The sequence below is a fragment of the Salvia miltiorrhiza genome, chromosome 3 (assembly GCF_028751815.1).
Source record: "Salvia miltiorrhiza cultivar Shanhuang (shh) chromosome 3, IMPLAD_Smil_shh, whole genome shotgun sequence".
In the NCBI taxonomy this organism is placed as follows: Eukaryota; Viridiplantae; Streptophyta; class Magnoliopsida; order Lamiales; family Lamiaceae; genus Salvia; species Salvia miltiorrhiza.
This window is the reverse complement of record NC_080389.1, coordinates 50318462-50337782: the sequence shown is the minus strand read 5'-3', so window position 1 is coordinate 50337782 and position 19321 is coordinate 50318462. Positions and strand designations below refer to the sequence as shown.

Sequence of the window (19321 nt, the reverse complement as noted above, 5' to 3'; positions counted from 1 at the left end):
TAAAGGGTGCGTTTACTTTATTTGTAAAATTTTCATTGAAAAATGATGGAAAATAAAATATTATGTTTTCTTTTATTTCTATCATAGTATTTATTAGAGATGAAAAAATATTGGAAAATATTGACGAATATTTTTCATTCTAGTACCTAAGATAATATTATCTAACAATGGAGAAAAAAATGAGTGAAAATATATGTATTTTCTCATTTTCTATCAAAGTAAACGGTCTCTAGATTTTATTTTTTTTCTTTCATATATAGTAAACAAGTGAAAATGCTGAAAATATATGTATTCTTTCATTTTCCATCAAATTTAACAGTCTCTAATTTTTTTTCATCTCTAGTAAATATATTATAAGAAAGAAAAAGATAATATTTTCTTATTTTTTATTTATCATTTTCCTTATATTAAAATGCTTGAGAAAATTAGGGATTTGTGTTGCTTGAGAAGATAGAGAAGTGCTGAAGCCGGCGCAGGGAAGAATTTCAACGTAATCCTTTTTTCTTTTTCTTTTTTTAATGCAAACGTCAATTTCAATGTAGCAAGAATTTCAATTTTGATGACATTTCAAACATGCCAAAGTATATGTAAAATACTTTAATTTTATAGATTCAAAGAAAATCTGTGCTCACGAATGATTCGTGAATCTACACATCATACACTACATCCCAATAAAGCATATTCATGAACAACTTAGTTTGGTGGTCCAATATACCAACATTTACCATCTCAAAAGTTCACAATCATATACTGTATGTTCATAAACAATCAACTTATATATAATCCTATATTAGTCCGGCAAAAAACTTTCAACGTACATCCACAATAAAACTTTCTATTCATTTTTAAATAAATTATAGGGTAAATATCATGAAAATCCCTGAATTATACTCACTTTATAAAAAATACCCTGAAATTTTTGAAATATTCTCTAAATCCTCAAACTATCAGATTTTTATCAAATATATCTCGCATCTATTTTTCGGTTACCAGAAACATGATGTGGCTCGCCGGATGCCACAATGTAATTTATATTCTATTTTTTAAAAATGACATGGAAAAAACGACTTCGTTTCGTACCATATTCTACCGTGTTTGTCCCTAATTCTAGGTTATTAGCGTGAATTTCAAACACAATAGGAGTGAATTTTAAATTTCAGAGTGAATTTTTTTAAAGGATATGGTACGAACCAACGTCGTTTTTGTCATTGCATTAAAAAAAATAGAATATAAATTACATTGTGCCATCCGGCAAGCCACATCATGTTTTTGGTGGCCGAAAAATAGATGCGGGATATATTTGATAAAAACCCGATAGTTTGAGAGTTAGTAGAACATTTTGAAAATTTCAGGGTATTTTTGATAAAGTAGGTATACTTCATGAATTTTCATGATATTTACCCTAAATTATAATTACAATACTTTTTCACAACTCTCAATATACTCGATAACTTTTTCTTTACCTTCAATACATTTAACGATTTTTTTTTCTTAAAACTCGTGCCACTCTCTCCTATAAAAGTTTTTTATGAACGGAAAGAGCACTATCTACGGAAGATAGCAACTTCCAATTTGAATTTTCATTTCAAACTAAATTGAATGGTATTTTGTAATTTCTGTAAAAAAATATTGGCTTATTATATATATTTACAATTATTAAATTAATTTAATTTAATTAGAATTGTATCTAATTATTAGAATTGTTGGCTGATTATATTATTATATTAGCAAAATAATAGTAACTCTTTTTTTCTTCCTTTTTACTATATCAATATATAATTTCATTTAATATAGATTTTTTAACTTAATATTTTTTCTCTTCTAATTGATGTTATAAAGCATCTCAAATTTCGACTGAGAAATGAAATAGCTGCCAACTTTGCCTAATTGTAATAAAACTATTGACAAAATGAATCACCGATTTTGACTTATATGGCCAAAACGAATCACCGATTTTGACTTATATGGCCAAAAATATTTTGACTGGATGTATCGAAATATTCATTCTTATATAATAAAAATAAAAAATTTAAAGATAAAAACTACTCCCTCCGTCCCGCTCCAAATGTCCCATTTCTTTTGGACACGAAGATTAAAAAATATGTATAAAGTAGATAAAGTGAGTTGGTGGAAATTGTTTAAATATTAAGTATAAAGAGAGAGTGTATTGTCAAAAAAGGAAATGAGATATTTGGAGTGGGATAACCCAAAATAGAAAATGAGACATTTGAAATGAGACAGATGAAATATACATCAATAATGAGAATTGCATTCGCCTGTAGTTATAAAATAAATCTACTACTACTTAAGAGTTAAGACTACTTAGTCGAGCAACAAATCTAATAAATGAACATTATATAATTTAGAATTTCAGTTCTTCTATCTCTCTGTTCTCTTCTCTACCTCTCATTGAAATTGACTTTGCATTTAAAAAACCGATTTGAAATTGTGAGGTATCAAATTGTCGTAGAAGTGAGTTAATGTTTTTAAATTCACTGTGAATTCGATAAATTTATAATTGAATAATTAATGTAGGTAGTTATCTTGATTGTGAATGTAAGTTTTAAAATTATAATTCACAACTTGAATATAAATTGATTGTGAATTAGAGTTTATAATTAGAATTTACAATTCGAATATAGATTCGTTCTGAATTCAAGTTTTAAAGTTAGAATTCACAACTAGTTGTTTTAGTTGTAAATTCAAGTTTTAAAATTAAAATTCACAACTCGAATATAAATTGATTGTGAATTCGAGGTTTAAAGCTACAATTCACAACTAGAAATAATCTTATTTGTGAATTCAGGCTTTAAAACTAGAATTCTCATTAAAAATATACTTGATTGTGAATTCAAATTTTCAAGTTATAATTCATTACTAGAAACAGTCTTAATTGTGAATTCGTGTCAAAAACTCAAATTCACAACTAAAAAATTAATTAATATTTTTTTAAAAAATTATGTAAAAAATAAAATAATAAATATGACTAATTTTTAATTTTTTTTATCTTAATAAACAATCTTTATTTTTACTATTTCGATTTAATCATATTTTAAAGGATAATTGGTGTATAAATACATGGACTTTACTTATTTTTTGGTATTTCAAATAAACTTTAAATTCTAGTTATAAACACATGAACTTTACTCACTTTTGGTATTTAACATGAACTTTAAAATATAGTTATAAATTAACTTTAAACTTATTCATTTTTTGACTCGTTTTTCATTTTTTTTTTCAAATTAAAGCTGACTTGGAATGTTTGAATCTTGACGTGAACAATTTCTCGCTATAAAATTAAAATTAATCTTCACCGTTCAATTTTTGGCCCGTTTTTCTATTAACAATTTCCGAATTTGACTTTTTGAATGACAAAATTGGCTTTCCGGAGTCCCCAAATTTTAAAGACAAAATTCGCTTTTTGAATTTATGAAATTTGTAGACAAATTTTAATCGTTCACTTTCATATTTTAATTTTGAATTATTTTCCTCTAACCAAAAACGAAGTCGTCGTATTTCAACGCCGAATTATCCACGTCAAGATTCATGCATTTCAAGTCAGCTTTAATTTGAGAAAAATGATAAACGGGTCAAAAAATGAATAAGTTTAAAATTCATGTATTTATAACTATATTTTAAAGTTCATGTTAAATACCAAATATAAGTAAAGTTTATATATTTATAATTAAAATTTAAAGTTCATATTAAATATAAAATAATGAGTAATATTTATGTATTTATACACCAATTTTCCTATTTTAAATCCACTAAATCTTTTTGTCTCAAAGTTGACTTGTCGTAGTAGTCGAGTAAAAAATAGTGTTGGAATTTGTTCTGTACATATGATTCTGAGAAAGCACAAGTGAGCTACTGCTTGTCTTCCTTAATGGCAGAGAACATTGCGAAAGATGAAGCTGCAGAAGAAGTGGAAATATCTAAAGGCAGCTGGGCGCACGCCGCCTTCCACGTTGCCACCACCATCGCCACCCCCGCCGCATACGCTCCGCTCCCCTTCGCCGTCGCATCTCTCGGCTGGCCGCTCGGTCTGAATTTCTCTCCTGAATCGATCACGTAATTCTTAGAATACTAACAAAACGTTTGCTTTCCGAGGAGTCTTAATAGATAAAAAATATAGTAAGGCCTTGTTTGCTTAGATGGATTGAAACTTTGGAATATACCAAAACCTTTGATTATTTCAATCATTTGAACTAGTATTTACTTGATTTATACCTCATTAAACGGTGGGATTGGAGAAATCCTAATCTTGAGAATAAAAATACTCGATCATGCAAGGTAAATATCTCCTAAATGAATTTGTGTTGTGTGATGCAGGGGTGAGCAGTTTAGTTGGAGGGACTCTCTGCACATGGTATTCAAGTCTACTCATTGCTTCCCTTTGGAGATGGGATGGCAACAAACACACCACCTATCGACATCTTGCCAAAAGCATTTATGGTTGGGAATATTCAATTTCCTTTTCTACTTGGACAATATTGATTGATATTGATTGGCTGTCTGATTTGGACATTGAAGGATCTTGGGGTTACTGGTCTATTGCATTTTTTCAGCAGGTGGCTTCTCTTGGAAACAACATTGCCATTCAAATTGCTGCAGGAAGCAGCCTCAAGGTAATGGAGATTTAGTTACATGTTATGTTATGATGCTCTATGCTCATCTATCTCTTCTCTATCAACAGGCGGTATACAAACACTATGATCCAGATGGTGGCATGACGCTGCAGCATTTCATCATCTTCTTCGGGGCATTCGAGCTTGCTCTCTCCCAGTTCCCAGACATTCACTCACTCAGATGGCTCAATGCACTCTGCACTCTAAGCACCATTGGCTTTGCCAGCACGGTCATTGGGGTGACCGTGTATAGTGGTAGCTTCGACTCTTCCCAACTCCCATCACGTCTCTTTTGAAGGGAATACGCGCTTTACTAGTGTTGTTTGGCCATTGTAGGGAAGAAGGCAGACCGGAGCATGATCACGTATAGTTTGCAAGGCAGCTCATCGGATAAGGTGTTTAGGCTCTTCAATGCTCTAGGAGCAATCGCCTTCTCGTTTGGAGATGCAATGCTCCCAGAAATACAAGTACATTATAACCATATGTCTTCTTCATACTTGTTTATGCATTATTCCATAGTCTCCAACTTATCTGTCTCGTGCTGGTCTTGGTAGAGCACGGTGAGGAACCCGGTGAAGACGAATATGTATAAAGGTATATCATCGGCATACTCTATCATTGCTGTGACCTACTGGCAGATTGCATTTCTGGGCTTTTGGGCGTTTGGTGCAGATGTTGAGCCTTATATTGTAGCTTCTCTCACGACGCCTAAGTGGACAGTCGTCGTGGCCAATCTCTTTGCAGTCGTTCAAATATTGGGATGCTTTCAGGTAATCAAATTGCACAGAGAAACAACAAACAAGAAATGAATTTGCAATCCTCATTGTTGATCTTCAAGATTTTGAGACTATTCAAATTTTGATCTCTCGTTTATCGCAATCCAGATTTACTGCAGGCCAACATATGCATATTTTGAAGGGAGGGTGGCATCTAGGAAGCCTAAGGCTAAGAATAGCAATCTCCGTGACTATCTTTATCGCCTTGTTTACACCTCTGCATACATTGCTCTCATAACCCTTGTTTCCTCAGCCATGCCCTTTTTTGGGGATTTCGTTTCTATATGCGGAGCTGTTGGTTTTACACCGTTGGATTTCGTCTTCCCCGTTGTAGCTTACATGAAGGCTGGTAAGATGCCGAGGAGCAGGAAACTTCGCCTCCCATTGATGCTCTTCAACACTGCTATTGCTGCCTGGTTTTCAATAGTTGCAGTGCTGGGTTGCGTAGGGGCAGTCAGATTCATCATCCAAGATACTAAGACATACAGCTTCTTCCATGATATGTGATAACACACTTAGCATGCACAGCTTAGTTTGTAGATGGATTTATCAATAGAATTGTATTGCCCAAGTTATATCTTCTTCGTGATTCAGATTTATTGATTAAGTTTCTTATCTTCATCTAATTTTGAATTCATTTCGTTTGTGCATGGTATGTTGATCTTGTTGCCACTATATATGACGTGCATTTTTTTTCATATGAAACACAAGAAAGAATGGTGCATGAAATTGCTTTAGGAAGATACTTCTTAATTATTAATTATCAAATGATGATAATGATAATTTAACTGTAGAACAGCCAAGGTAAAATAGGCCACGAAACGAGCAAACATGTAGATTGTAGATAGATGTCTGATTTGTTCCTAAAATTTCACCATTAACAAAAATATGGCCTCCTCACATAAAGTATTAAATTAATCCTTAGTACTCTGGAAAAACCATTGAAGAACAACTTCAACCTCTACGATGAGCAAAGCTCAATTACTGTTGTTGGGCTTCAACTTTCTTTTTCTGCCAGAGCCTATCGAGTGCACTGTCAGCGTCGCCCTACATAAGAGAATTTGCAAGCATCAGATATCATCATGCCTTGCCAACACAGAACAAATCAACCAACATAACCAGCAGAAAAGTTGCTGATAACTGAACCGCCACAATATTGAAGATCAAGCCTCGGGACCACTTTACAATGATTGTGCAACAGTACGACAGCTTAAACACATGACACGGGACTATTTTAGCTCAAAGTTGAACTAGACGACATAGAGTGGTGCAAAGTGGACTAGGCCTTCTAACCTAAGTTTTGTGGTTAGATGATTGATATCAACTTGATCTCTACTCTTGTACCTATTCTCAGTGAAGATGATGCATCTCACAATTTAAATTTGTTATTCACCTTTGAGAACAAGACAAGAACAATGACTAATGATATAATCCCAAACATGTTCCATCTGAATTCTTCCTCTCGAAGAACAAACAAATAATTCCATGTTTCTCAACACTTTTTCTTCCAAGTACATCATGATTTCCAAAACCCTCGTTACCAAATTATTCTACCAACACCGAAAAAGCTATCCAAATAATACTCCATAATTGCTATTATAATATATCATTTAACTCATTAAAGAAAACCAACGAACAACCCACGAGAACTTGAATTGATGAAACACTAATATGTAAAAATAAGTAAATGCAGATTTCATGCCTGGGCGCGAATGAATCCACAAAGAGCAAAGGTTGAGAATTGCCCAGTGTATCTGCCACTCTCATCCACATGCCCAATGTTGATCTGGACAGATGCGTGATCCTTGGAAGTGATCAGTCTGTTGGTGGCAGAGCTGCACCACCAAAAAACAGACAATCAGATATATCCCCTACCAAAGAGCTTATCTGAGCTGTGTTAAACAGCCCTATTTCTAAACACAATTCCCTACTTTTGCACCCAAACTGGATGAACAAATAAAAAAAAAGAGTCCAATGATATACACACCACTTCCTGGGAATATAAAGATCCATGTTTTGCCCCTCCTCATTCTGCATCTTGGCTGAGTCTTCCAAACTCAATACAATCCAATTAATCTCAAATCACCTATATCAAGTAAAATCGAATCAAATTATTTCTAGGGAAGTAAATCAAAAACAAAAATGACAGAATGACTTGCTGGTCCAAATTGTACTTATTTTGCGGGCACTAACATATGAAAATTACTATGTTAAAATATAATACTAAAAATCTTAAGAAAAAAAAACTGATGCAGTTAGTCATAAATCGATAAGATCTAAATGAATACCAAATATCAAGACTAACAAACCATACTACAACCGTCAACCAACAATAAAAAATAAAGCAATACAACGAAGCATTCAGAAGATTTCGATTTCGAACATGTGAACTATCAAGCAATCAAGGTAGCGTCAGAATTCGCGGCAGTCGAAATTAGTAATATTACCTCAAAACAGTAAATCAAACGAAGAAAAGACACACGAAAACAACGAAATAACAATTAAGAATATTCTGAGAGATAGAGAGAGAGTACCGAGATAGGAAAATGCAGAAGACCAACCTCGGGGCGGCTTTTCTGTAATGTCTTTTTTATATTCGAAGCTGCCAAAAACCCTAAATCCTCTTCACAGTTTATACGGTAGAATCCGGGTTTATCCGGATCTGATATCCGACCCACAACGTTACCAAGAACGCGAATTACATCCGATAACGTGGTAATAGATTAGATATTTTTGAAAAATATATATGGTTAATTATAGTTTATACCTTAATTTTCAGCTAATTTGAATTTGTAGTCTTAACTTTAATTTATTTTTTATATAACTTGAACTTTGAGGAATTATTAATTATAGTTACAATCATATTAAAATTATGACATTAGCTCTTCTTTATCGAAATTACATACTCCCTCCGTCCATGAAAGAACTTCCTAGGAGGGAGTGGCACGGGTTTTAATAAAATGTTGTATAGTGTATTGAGAGTGGAGAAAAAGTTGTAAAGTGTATTGGGAATTGTGAAAAAGTATTAATAATTTATTGTGTTGTTTTAATTAATGTTATTTGAGTGGTGGGAATTGTCTTAAAAGGGGAGTATTTTTTAAGTGGTGGGGTATTGTCCCAAAATAGGAAAAAGTAGGAAGTTCTTTCGTGGACGTCCCGAAATAGAAAAATAGGAAGTTCTTTCGTGGACGGAGGGAGTATAAAACAATGACCAATGCCACAAAATCATATCATAATGTATACTAAATGAGATTTTCAACGATAGATAGTCCATCGTCATTGGACCACCGATAAAGTCGGAATCTGTAACACCTCGCAGTTTTCCTTATTATTATATTTTGAGGATTCGCTATTAATAGTATTGAGATTCCGGCATTAGCTTATTAGGGATGAGATTTTTTTTTATATAAGATTGAGATGTGAGTACTTTAGAAGCTGATGATAGAACTAGTGGGTGAATCTCTGATAGGATGAGCTTTCGTTAGAGATGCTGATTGAATTGAGAAGAGATTATATTTTATTTTTGATAACGGATACATAGTTATCTGCGAGAATGATTATCTTATTATGTTCGTAGGAACATTTGGTTAGAAATAAAGTTAAGGAAAATGAGTGAGAATCCCTATAGAGAAGAGTCGATTTGAGAGATGATCTGTTTGACGATGAATGTGGATTTTCTTGATGTGACATTATCTGAGACTATTTGTCTGACTAATTATGTGACTATTTGTTACGTGTGCATTTATGATTAAGTGATTATGATTTTCTTGAGAATGATAGCACGTGAAATTTATTTTAAGATTTTAGCGAACGAGATTAATTTTAATCGGGAAGTAGTAAAGTACCATTAATATTAAAATTTTTCCTAACAGTATTTTCCGAGATTTATCTATATGAGATAGAAGTATAGTGGAGTGATTGGGTGCTCTAATTATTAGTGTTATTATTTTTATTTTGGCCATATGATTGTATAGAGTATAATTTTATTTTAATTAAAGAGTGATATACATGATTAAAACTTTTATTTCATAATACTACACTCACACACTTTATTTTATTAAGGGTTAAGGTGCAGATAGGCCCCTTAAGTGGAGGCCCTTATAACATTTCACTCCTCTTACTCACTGTGTGTGCAATTTAGCCCCTAAAGTACCAAAAATTGAACATTTAACCCCCTCCGCCCTAACTCCGTCATTCAACCGTTAGTTAGTAATTTATTTATTTTTTTTTATTCTAAAAGCCCCCTGTAGCTGCTCTCTGGCCTCGGCCGTAGCTAGACACCACCGTCTTTTTCAGATAGCCAAAATTCCCCGGACATATCCGCCGGACCTATCTTTGCAACCATTGTATCACTATCACAAAATCAGAAAACCACAAAAAACAAAGATTGGGGAATTTACACTCCAATTAGAGAATTACAAAATAAAATTAAAACACATTTGCCAACACATGAACAGTCAGCTCGTCTCTCTGACTCGCGCACGACCCATCACTGGAGATAGGGTTTATGCGGGAGAAAGGTATAATGGCGCCGCGTTCGCCGCTCGACCTTGGCTGGGATCACACCGGCCTAGAATCAGTGGCGCTGATCCTTCCCTCTGCCACACATTTACACACACAAAATAGAAGGGGAAGAAAAAACTCCAACAAAATTCTGCCACCTTCCTCCTGTTCTCGGCGGACGCCTCCGTCAATGACCTCCTCCTAGGCCCGCAGCAACAGCTTCCCCTCTATCCTTCTCTTTTGCTGGAAGCACGACATAAATGTCGCCGCACCCTTTAAAATTCGACGGAGCCGATGACATCTTAGCTTCGGGGCATCCGTGAAACGCGATGTCTGTAGGTGATCTGCCACCGTTACTTCCAAGAGTCGACGGGCATCCAGCTCCCCATCATCGTCGTCGTCGGCGACCATTAGTGTAAAGATAGAAAAAGAAGAAATGGAGGTGGGCCCCACAATTAGAATTAAAAATAAATAAAAAAAATTACTAACTAACGTTGACTAACGGAGTTAGGTCAGAGGGGCTTAAATGTGCGATTTTTTGAAGTTTAGGGGGTAAATTGCACACACAGTGAGTAAGGGGAGCAAAACGCTATAAGGGCCTCCACTTAAGGGACCTATCTGCACCTTAACCCTTTTATTAATTATAACATGTGCTTAAATTGAATAAGTGAGCAAGTGGATTAACATGCATTAAATATGTGTAAATGAATTAGGGGACAAAGCATTTAATGCAAATACACTTAAGATCTAAAGGATCAAACAAAATCAAAACAAATCCTTTCACTCCCCTTCACCCTCATTCGCCACTCACACCCCTCTCTCTCTCATCTCTCTTTCCTCCATGAAACTCCATAAGAGAAGACCTTCCAAGCTTCATAAATCAATTCTATGATATTATCCACCATTAAAATCAAGCCCTAAACACTCTATATACTTGAATTTAAGAAGATTGTTGGAGATTGAAGCTTAAAGTTAGAGAGAAGAAATTTCCATTTCTCTCAAAACATTTGAGTAAGTGCCTTTAATTCATAGATCTAAACCCTATGGTGTTATATATGTGTATATATGTATGATTGAAGCAAGAAAACACACACTCTCTTTCTCTATAATTTTTCGAAAATTTAGGGGTCTTCCTCTTCAAAAAAAAATCTTATTCTTTTCTTAAATCGCCATGAGATTTATGTTTATTGAGATGTTTTGAGATGATTCTTATGTGTACTGTGAAGCTTTGTCATGAGATATGATTTTCCATTTAGGTTAGTTTGTCTAAAATTAGGAATTCTTGAATCTATGGATTAAATGATGAATTGATGACGAATATGAGCTTATGAGATGACTGATATGATATTTGATGGAGTAGATTGATGGCTAAAGTTGATGGTAAAATTTTGATGAGAGTTAGTTTAATGAGAATTTGGTATATGTGTCTCTATGCTTTAAATTGTTAATTGATGGTTTATATATGTTATTAAGTAACCTAAATTGATAGACCTAAGGTTGGATTAATGATTCATACACATTTGTGAATTTTCACAAAAAGTTTAGTTTAACAAAAAATTAGGGCTTTCATGTCTCTGTGTTAATTGTTTGAATTGGCTTAGGATAAATGATATTGAGCATACTAATAGTGTTTATTAATGATTAAATTGGTTAATTGTTGCCTATATGAGAATTTGCTTGAGTTTAGTTTACATAGGTTTTGGATATTCTTATTCTATGAGGTCAATAATTGGGTTGAGGATGTCTATGTGCTATTTGGATATTATATAAAGATTATGCCATCCTTGAATCGAGAGTTTTCGTTGACATGTGATTTTTCCCCGAGTTTAGTTTGCATGTATAAGTGGAGTATTCCCTAATGTGTTAAGTTATGAGATAGATGTGACCATATATGGCTATTTGAGGATTATATGAGCATGTATGTGTGATAAGAGATGAAACGGATCATTCCTTAAATTATTGGTTGAGAACCGAGTATGATGAAAAAAGGGGAAGTCGAGTTTAATTTTTCTTCTAAGTCGATTGATCATGTATTTATGTTCTTGGGTGTTATAAGAGCTTAATTTTAATTTTTGAGAATTTTTTTCATCGAAGAAGTCCGAAGTTTAGGTATAATTGCTTTATGTTCAAGTTTGGAGTTAATTTGAGACCTTTCAAAAGCCTACTGACCTGCTGTTTTCGATGGGATTTTATTACCCAAACGTCTTGAAACTTTTATGGTGAGTATATATGAAAGTCTTTATTATACTTGTAAAATTTAAAGTCAGTTAGACTTCATTTACTATTTTTCTAAAATATAGAACTGCAACTGCGACTTTCTACCGAAAATTTCGAAGAATAGAAGAGTCACCCTTTTCAGTAGCTTTCCGTAAATTTTTACCTTCCAAATTTTTATGGTAAAGAAATTATTGTGTTAGCTAGCTACCCACCAAATTTAAATCCATTTAAAAAAAATTACTATTTTTCAAAAATAAAAACTTTCGGTTGCACAAAACTGCCAAATATGGCAGACTGTAGGAGAACAGTCATATCTCTTAAACCACTTGAAGTTTTTAAACCTACTTTTTTTTTGAATGAAACTAGACTCAAATATGTTTCCAATAATATGAGTCTCAAACCTAGGAGAGGTCTGAGGTGAAACAGATTAAATTTTTGGTTTAGGACAGTGCAGAATGGAGTATGAATGTGATAACTTATATATGTGATTCTATGTGCCTTATGTGCCTATGTATGTCTATGTGCTTGATTGTTATTAGTCTAGCCCTACTTGAGTGATAAGTCGAGAATATGATTTGTGATTTCTTAGGATATATGTATATACTGAGGAGATTGAGATAGTTGGAGTACATAGAAGATGAGTAATGAGATAGCATTGAGATAGGAATGATATACATAATAAGGGATTTCATGACTAGTTTCATTTATCTCATGAACCACTTCGATGTTGTGACATCTGAAGATACGAGCAGAGGACGAAAGTAAGATCACCCAAGTACTACGAGAGTAAGCTAAGTTTGTCAGGTGGGCATTATTTTGAATATACTTATTATACGACCTTTCTAAATTGAAATGATGAGGATGATTATGAGTTTATTAATTAAATTTTTGACATGAAATAATGTTTGAAACTAATTGACTTGTCAAGTTTTGATGATGATGAGCTTGTATGTTACACTCTACTGATGAGATGAATTCGGTCCTGCCACAAGCGGAATTTTGTGCACAGAGGTGACTGTGAGCCGTCTATCGGGTCGGCCGATCACGGTACTTGAGAGGGAGGCCTACTTCTCAGTACCTTTGATGATGATGAGTTGTAGATGTGGTACATACATGATGAGTATTTTGATTGCGCAATCGTTTAATTATAATGTTTATGATTTGTGAAATTGCATACACATGTTCTTTTAAACTAAAATCCCTGTGTATTGCATAAGATGTGGCAAGTTCAATTTATAACTCTAGGAGCAGGCTTTTTTTTTTTTTGGCATATGTCCATTGGGTACATTGTATTCAGCCCTGCATGTATTTCTAAACGTGCATGATAAGCGAGGAGGAGGGAGATCGGTTTGGTGATGGCGGGGACTTATTTTGGACGACGTTGTTTCTTTTACCGTATTTCTACTTCATACGGTAGCCTTTTGAGGTTGGATGTTTATATTTTGAACTTAATCAGGAAATACACTTCCGGCTATATGTCTTCATACATATAGTCTGATCACGTTTTGCTGCGAGACTCTGTAAATTATAAACCTTTGTAAATATTTAACTATGTCCGCTTTGTAAACTTTGTCGAGATCCCTATACTTTTGAACTTATGAAGCCGATAATATTTGTGTCTTTGAGATGATGTTATTGTTGTTCATCTTTGCATGTTTTGTTGTGAGCTTCCGCTTGTTGTTTGATCTAGTTCTTTCTTCTTTACTTCATTCTTTTATTTAGTCGTATTGATACTCGGTCTACGCTATCACTGGCTAGAGGTCGGGATGCGACAGAATCACGTCAGAAAGTTGGCATCGTGCACTAACTTTTTGGTGCGATTTTCGACAACACCTGTGGTTTGATGACGATGTGCTATCTACCGTTGAAAATTCCTTTTCGTGTAAAATACACTAGATTCTAATTTTGTGAAAATTGATCTTCATTTTAGTTATAATTACGATAAATAATAGGCTACAAATATAAATTTGGTACAATTGTGACTATAATTAAATAATTTCTCAAAGTTCAGGCTATAGAAAAACTAAATTAAAGTTGATGATATAATCTAAAATTTGTTGAAAGCTCATGCTATAAACTATAATTAATCCATATATATATATATATATATATATATATATATATATATATATATATATAGGGTGCGGTTATAGTGAGAACCACACTTATCGTGAGAACATAAGAACCATTAAAATCAATGCATCTACTATATAAATTAATGCATTCGCTATTAAATTTAATGCATCCGAAAATAATAAATTTTTTGCTCCCTTCAGGATTCGAACCCAGGATCTGCATTCATCCACCAAGATGATGCATCCACCGTAGATCTTGATGATCGAATGGCTTAAAATGGTTCTCTGTTTTAATTTTATTTAGTGGTTCTTATTTGAACATCTCCCTATATATATATATATATATATATATATATGGAGAGGTTCAAGAAATAACCACTAAATAAAAGAAGAACGTAAAACTATTTTCAGCCATTCGATCATCAAGATCTACGGTGGATGCATCATCTTGTTGGATGAATGCAGATCCTGGGTTCGAATCCTGAAGTGAGCAATTTTTTTTATTTTTTTGAGTGCATTAATTTTAACATCGAATACATTAATTTTTACAGTGGATGCATTAGATTTGATGGTTCTCACATTCTCACAATTAATGTAGTTGTCTATAAAACCACACCATATATATATATATATATATATATATATATATATATATATAGGGGAGGACTAGAATAAAAACACTCTTAAGTGTATAAAATATAAATGATTTTCAGCCCTTAGATCATCAAGATCTACGGTTGATTCGTAACCCTTTTGGATGAATTTGTGGTCCTGGGTTCGAATCCCAAAGGTAGCAAAAATTTATTTTTCACAATTCGTAACCATGTTGGATGAATTCGTAACCCTGTTGGATAAAATTCGTACATTAAAAAACGTTTATATTTATATTTTAAGAAGTGTTTTTACTGTAGCCCTCCCCTATATATATATATATATATATATATATATATATATATATATATACACACACACACACACACACACTTGAAATAAGTGTGGAATAATAGCATTATAACAATTATAAGAATATCATGTATGGAATCTTATACTCTCTCCATCCAACGAATCTTGACACATATTCCTTTTTGGGCCGTCCCACGAATCTTGGCACACTTCTAAATATAGTAGCAATTAGCTAAACAATAAGGTTTTTAAGAGCATCTGCAACGCCCTTACACGATCCACCCTACTCGAGTAAGGGTGAGATCGTGTAAGGCGTTGCAGAGTCGCCTTACACGAGGGCTACACGTTCTATCGTTTATGCCCGATAGCCTTTGAATTTCGGCGAGTGGTTTACACGCACCATATTAAAAAAATAATAATAATAAATTTGAATTTTAAAAATTTGGCAACTTTGACTGCTTTGAAATGCGGTCCATTTGACCGTTTGAAAATTATTATTATTTTTTTCTTTTTTCTCCTCTTTATCTATTCTTTTCCTTTTTCTTTTTCCTCACTTTCTTCCTTCAACTCTCTATCTTCTTCCTCTCTTTACAATTTTCATGGATCCACACAACCCAAATTACTATGATCTAAATTGGTGCCCCGATCTATCCGGCGACTATCATCCTGATATGGAGGGATGTAACTTGGGGGATGATCCTCCAACCGGCGAGGAGACGCCACCAGCAACCCATAGTGCCGTCAAATCGAAGAAAGGCAGCCGGAGGAAGGAAATCGCCCACAAGATCAAGCATGACAAGTCGGCGCTGGCAACGGAGGAGGAAGGAAATACTATCCGTCATACCTACACCCCTGAGGAGACGGACCTCATCGTCCAAATTTGGACGGAGGAGACCAACGACGCCATCCGTGGGACCAGTCAAAAGGGGGAGGCGTACTGGAAGAGGATTGTCGCCCGTGTCAACCCACTCATCGGCGCCAACCTCAAGTACCGCCAAATTCAAGGGCACTAGACCCGAGTGGCCCAAGATGTGCGGCTCTAGGAGAGTATTTGGGTGGTGACGCGCACCCGGTGGCCTTCCGACCATTCTGACGATATGCTCTGGGACAAGGTCCAAATCCTCTTCAAAAGTCGGAGCGCAAATAAGGCCTCCTTCAACTATTGGAACGCGTGGAAAATTCTCCGGCACAACCACAAGTTCAAGTCGATGTACCTCGAAGGAGACATGCATTCCTCCAAGAGAACAAAGACTACAGAGGAGGGGGGCTTCACCACCTCGGTGTCGGGCGAGGAGAGATATCTTCTCGGCCAATTGGGAACAAGGCGGCGAAGACGGCGGCGAGAGCGGCGAAGGTGAAGGGGAAGGGGCAGGCGGCAAGCTCCGAGCAATCATCGGAATACAAAGAGGCATTGGAGCGGTCCAACCAGAACTTGAAAAAAATCACCGCCGAGTACGCCAAGAAGAACGAGCTCAAGTAGAAGGAGCTCGATATGCAACTCCTCAGCTTGGATACGACGCATATGAACGATGCACAAAGGAGGGGACACGAGTACATGGTCCAAGAAATGCTCAAGCGTCGTGGACTTATCTAGAGTAGAATTTTAATTTATGTAATTTTAATTAAGTTTTTAAGTTTTTTTTAATGTAATTTTTAGGCTTTTTATTTCAATGGAAATTTAATTATTAGTAAAATGTGTTATTCAAATTTGAGCAATTAAATTTAAATGAAAAGCATAAAAATCAAAATTAAAAAAATCAAGTAGGCTATCATGTCACCCCAGTGCGGCCTCCTTACACAATGTGGTCCCCCCCTCATCAAGTAAGCTATCATGTAACCTCAATGTAGATGCTCTAATTACCTTTCTCTCTTCTACTTTATCACTTTATTACCTTCTATCTCCTACTTTAGAGCATCCGCATCGCTTACACGATGGCGGCCTACTCGTGTAGAGCTCGCATCGTGTAAGGCGATGCAGCCCTCCCTTACACGAGGGCTACACGTTCTAACGTGTAGCCCGCTCGACCCTTTAATTTAGGCGCGTGTTTCACATGCGCCATTAAAAAAATTGAATTTGAATATGCAGCTTTGATTGCCTCGACCGTGCAATTTTTGACCGTTTTTTTCTTTCTATTTTTTATTTTTATTTTTTTCTCTTCTTTATCTTCTCTTTTTCTTCTTCTTCTTCTTCTTCTTCTTCCTCACTTTCTTCCTTCACCTTCTTCATCTTCCTCACTTTCTTTCTCTCTCTACAATTTCCATGGATTTACACAACCCAAATTCCTATGACCTAAATTGATGCCCCGATCTATCCGACGACTATCATCCCGATTTGTCGGGATGTAACTTGGAGGATGCTCCTCCAACCGGCGAGGAGATGCCTTCGGCAGTCCATAGTGCCGCCAAACCGAAGAAAGGCAGTCGGAGGAAGGAAATCGCCCACAAGATCCGGCATGACAGGCAGGCGCCAGTGGCGGAGGAGGAGGAGGAGTAAGATGACGGAGGAAAGACTGTCCGTCATACCTACACCCCTGAGGAGACGGACCTCATTGTCCAAATTTGGACGGAGGAGACAAAAGACGCCATCCGTGGGACAAATCAAAAGGGGCACGAATACTGGAAGAGGATTGTCGCTCGTGTCAACCCCCTCATCGGCGCCAACCTCAAGCATCGCCAGATTCAAGGGCACTGGACCCGAGTGGCCCAAGATGTGCGACTCTGGGGGAGTATTTGGGTGGAGACGCGCACCCGGTGGCCTTCCGGCCATTCTGACGATATGCTCCGGGGCAAGGCCCAAATCCTTTTCAAAAGTCGGACCGCAAATAAGGCCTCCTTCAACTACTGGAACGCGTGGAAAATTCTCCGGCACAACCACAAGTTCAAGTCGATGTACCTCGAGGGAGACGTGCATTCCTCCAAGAAGACAAAGACTACAGAGGAGGGCGCCTTCACCACCTCGGCGTCGGGCGAGGAGATCTCGTCTGCCCGACCGATTGGGAACAAGGCGGCGAAGGCGGCAGCGAAAGCGAAGGGGAAGTGGAAGACGGCAAGCTCCGAGCAATCATCGGAGTACAAATAGGCATTGGAGCGGTCCGCCCAGAACTTGAAAAATATCACAGCCGAGTATGCCAAGAAAAACGAGCTCAAAGAGAGGGAGCTCGATATGCAACTCATCAGTTTGGATACGACGCATATGAGCGATGCACAAAGGATGGCCCACGACCACATGGTCCAAGAAATGCTCAAGCGTCGTGGACTTATCTAGACTATGATTTTAATTTATGTAATTTTAATTATGTTTTTATGTAATTTTTAGGTTTTTTATTTTAATGGAATTTTAATTATTAGTAAAATGTGTTATTTAAATTTGAGCAATTAAAGTTAAGTGAAAAGCATAAAAATCAAAACTAAAAAAATCATGTAGGCTATCATGTAATCCCAATGCAACCTCTTTACACAATGTGATCCCCCCTCATCAAGTAAGCTATCATGTAGGCTATCATGTAACCCCAATGGCAATGTGGATGTTTTTATCACCTTATCTCTCCTACTTTATCACTTTTATACTTTATTGCATACACACTTAAAACACTAATTTATAACTTCTTAATTCTCGTGCCGAAACCAAACGTGTCAAGATTCGTGGGACGGATAGAGTATTATCTTCTATATAATACGATTACTGATTGGAGCTTTATTTGGAGCCTTATATGACATTTCCATAATCCTGTATTTTTATTTATACACATACTTTATTTATTGCTTTTAATTTTATATTTTATTTCTAATAATAATTACAATTATATTCTAATCATTTTTAATTAATCTACAAAATTTATAATTTAACTTATTTAGACAATTCTCTTTCTGTATATAGTAACTTCACAATCTATATATTATGCAGTCTATTTTAACAAATTTTGAATCTCACGTTGATTTTTCATTAGATTACACCAATTTAAAATTTAAAATAAAACGATATAATAAACTAAATTTTCATTAATAAAATCAGGAAGACCCTTATTTAATTTTTTTAAAATATGTTTGATGAATATAAAAACTATAGGATTATTATTTTTATATCATGGTATATAATAAAAAATAAACAAAATAGAATAAAAAAGACAGAATGCAAAAAGAATAGGAGGGAGAATTAAGAAAATAATTTTGTTTAAAATATCTAACTGCTATATCTTTTTAATCTTAAATTGATTTTTAT

The 19321-nt window shown here is 35.1% G+C and overlaps 2 protein-coding genes across 5 annotated transcripts; one reads left to right on the top strand and one right to left on the bottom strand.

Annotated features, from left to right (window-relative positions):
* Positions 1-3765: 3765 nt before the first annotated feature.
* LOC131016384 (GABA transporter 1-like) lies at positions 3766-6030 on the top strand. Of its 2 annotated transcripts, none has more exons than XM_057945075.1 (7): positions 3766-4043; positions 4333-4455; positions 4534-4628; positions 4697-4883; positions 4965-5095; positions 5183-5398; positions 5513-6030. In XM_057945075.1, exons 1-7 carry the CDS (start codon positions 3887-3889, stop codon positions 5909-5911), a joined length of 1308 nt encoding a protein of 435 aa, XP_057801058.1. In that variant the 5' UTR covers positions 3766-3886; the 3' UTR covers positions 5912-6030. The 2 variants fall into 2 exon arrangements, with proteins under 2 accessions (XP_057801058.1, XP_057801059.1); XM_057945076.1 differs by having other exon boundaries at positions 4019-4043; positions 4569-4628.
* A 179-nt stretch (positions 6031-6209) lies between these two features.
* Positions 6210-8074, bottom strand: LOC131016385 (40S ribosomal protein S21-2-like). Of its 3 annotated transcripts, none has more exons than XM_057945077.1 (4): positions 7939-8074; positions 7392-7490; positions 7107-7239; positions 6210-6451 (listed from the first exon to the last, which is right to left on the bottom strand). In XM_057945077.1, the coding sequence occupies exons 2-4, from the start codon at positions 7439-7441 to the stop codon at positions 6386-6388; spliced, it is 249 nt and encodes an 82-aa protein (XP_057801060.1). In that variant the 5' UTR covers positions 7442-7490; positions 7939-8074; the 3' UTR covers positions 6210-6385. The 3 variants fall into 3 exon arrangements, with proteins under 3 accessions (XP_057801060.1, XP_057801063.1, XP_057801062.1); XM_057945080.1 differs by having other exon boundaries at positions 7966-8006; XM_057945079.1 differs by having other exon boundaries at positions 7852-7949.
* Positions 8075-19321: the final 11247 nt, after the last annotated feature.

Coding starts and splice junctions, on each gene's coding strand:
- LOC131016384 (XM_057945075.1), top strand. CDS start 3,887: ATGGCAGAGAACATTGCGAAAGATGAAGCTGCAGAAGAAGTGGAAATA. Junction 4,456..4,533: donor TCTTGCCAAAAGCATTTATG/GTTGGGAATATT, acceptor TGGACATTGAAG/GATCTTGGGGTTACTGGTCT. Junction 4,629..4,696: donor CTGCAGGAAGCAGCCTCAAG/GTAATGGAGATT, acceptor CTCTATCAACAG/GCGGTATACAAACACTATGA.
- LOC131016385 (XM_057945077.1), bottom strand. CDS start 7,441: ATGCAGAATGAGGAGGGGCAAAACATGGATCTTTATATTCCCAGGAAG. Junction 7,240..7,391: donor CTTTATATTCCCAGGAAGTG/GTGTGTATATCA, acceptor TTGGTGGTGCAG/CTCTGCCACCAACAGACTGA. Junction 6,452..7,106: donor GTGGATTCATTCGCGCCCAG/GCATGAAATCTG, acceptor TCTCTTATGTAG/GGCGACGCTGACAGTGCACT.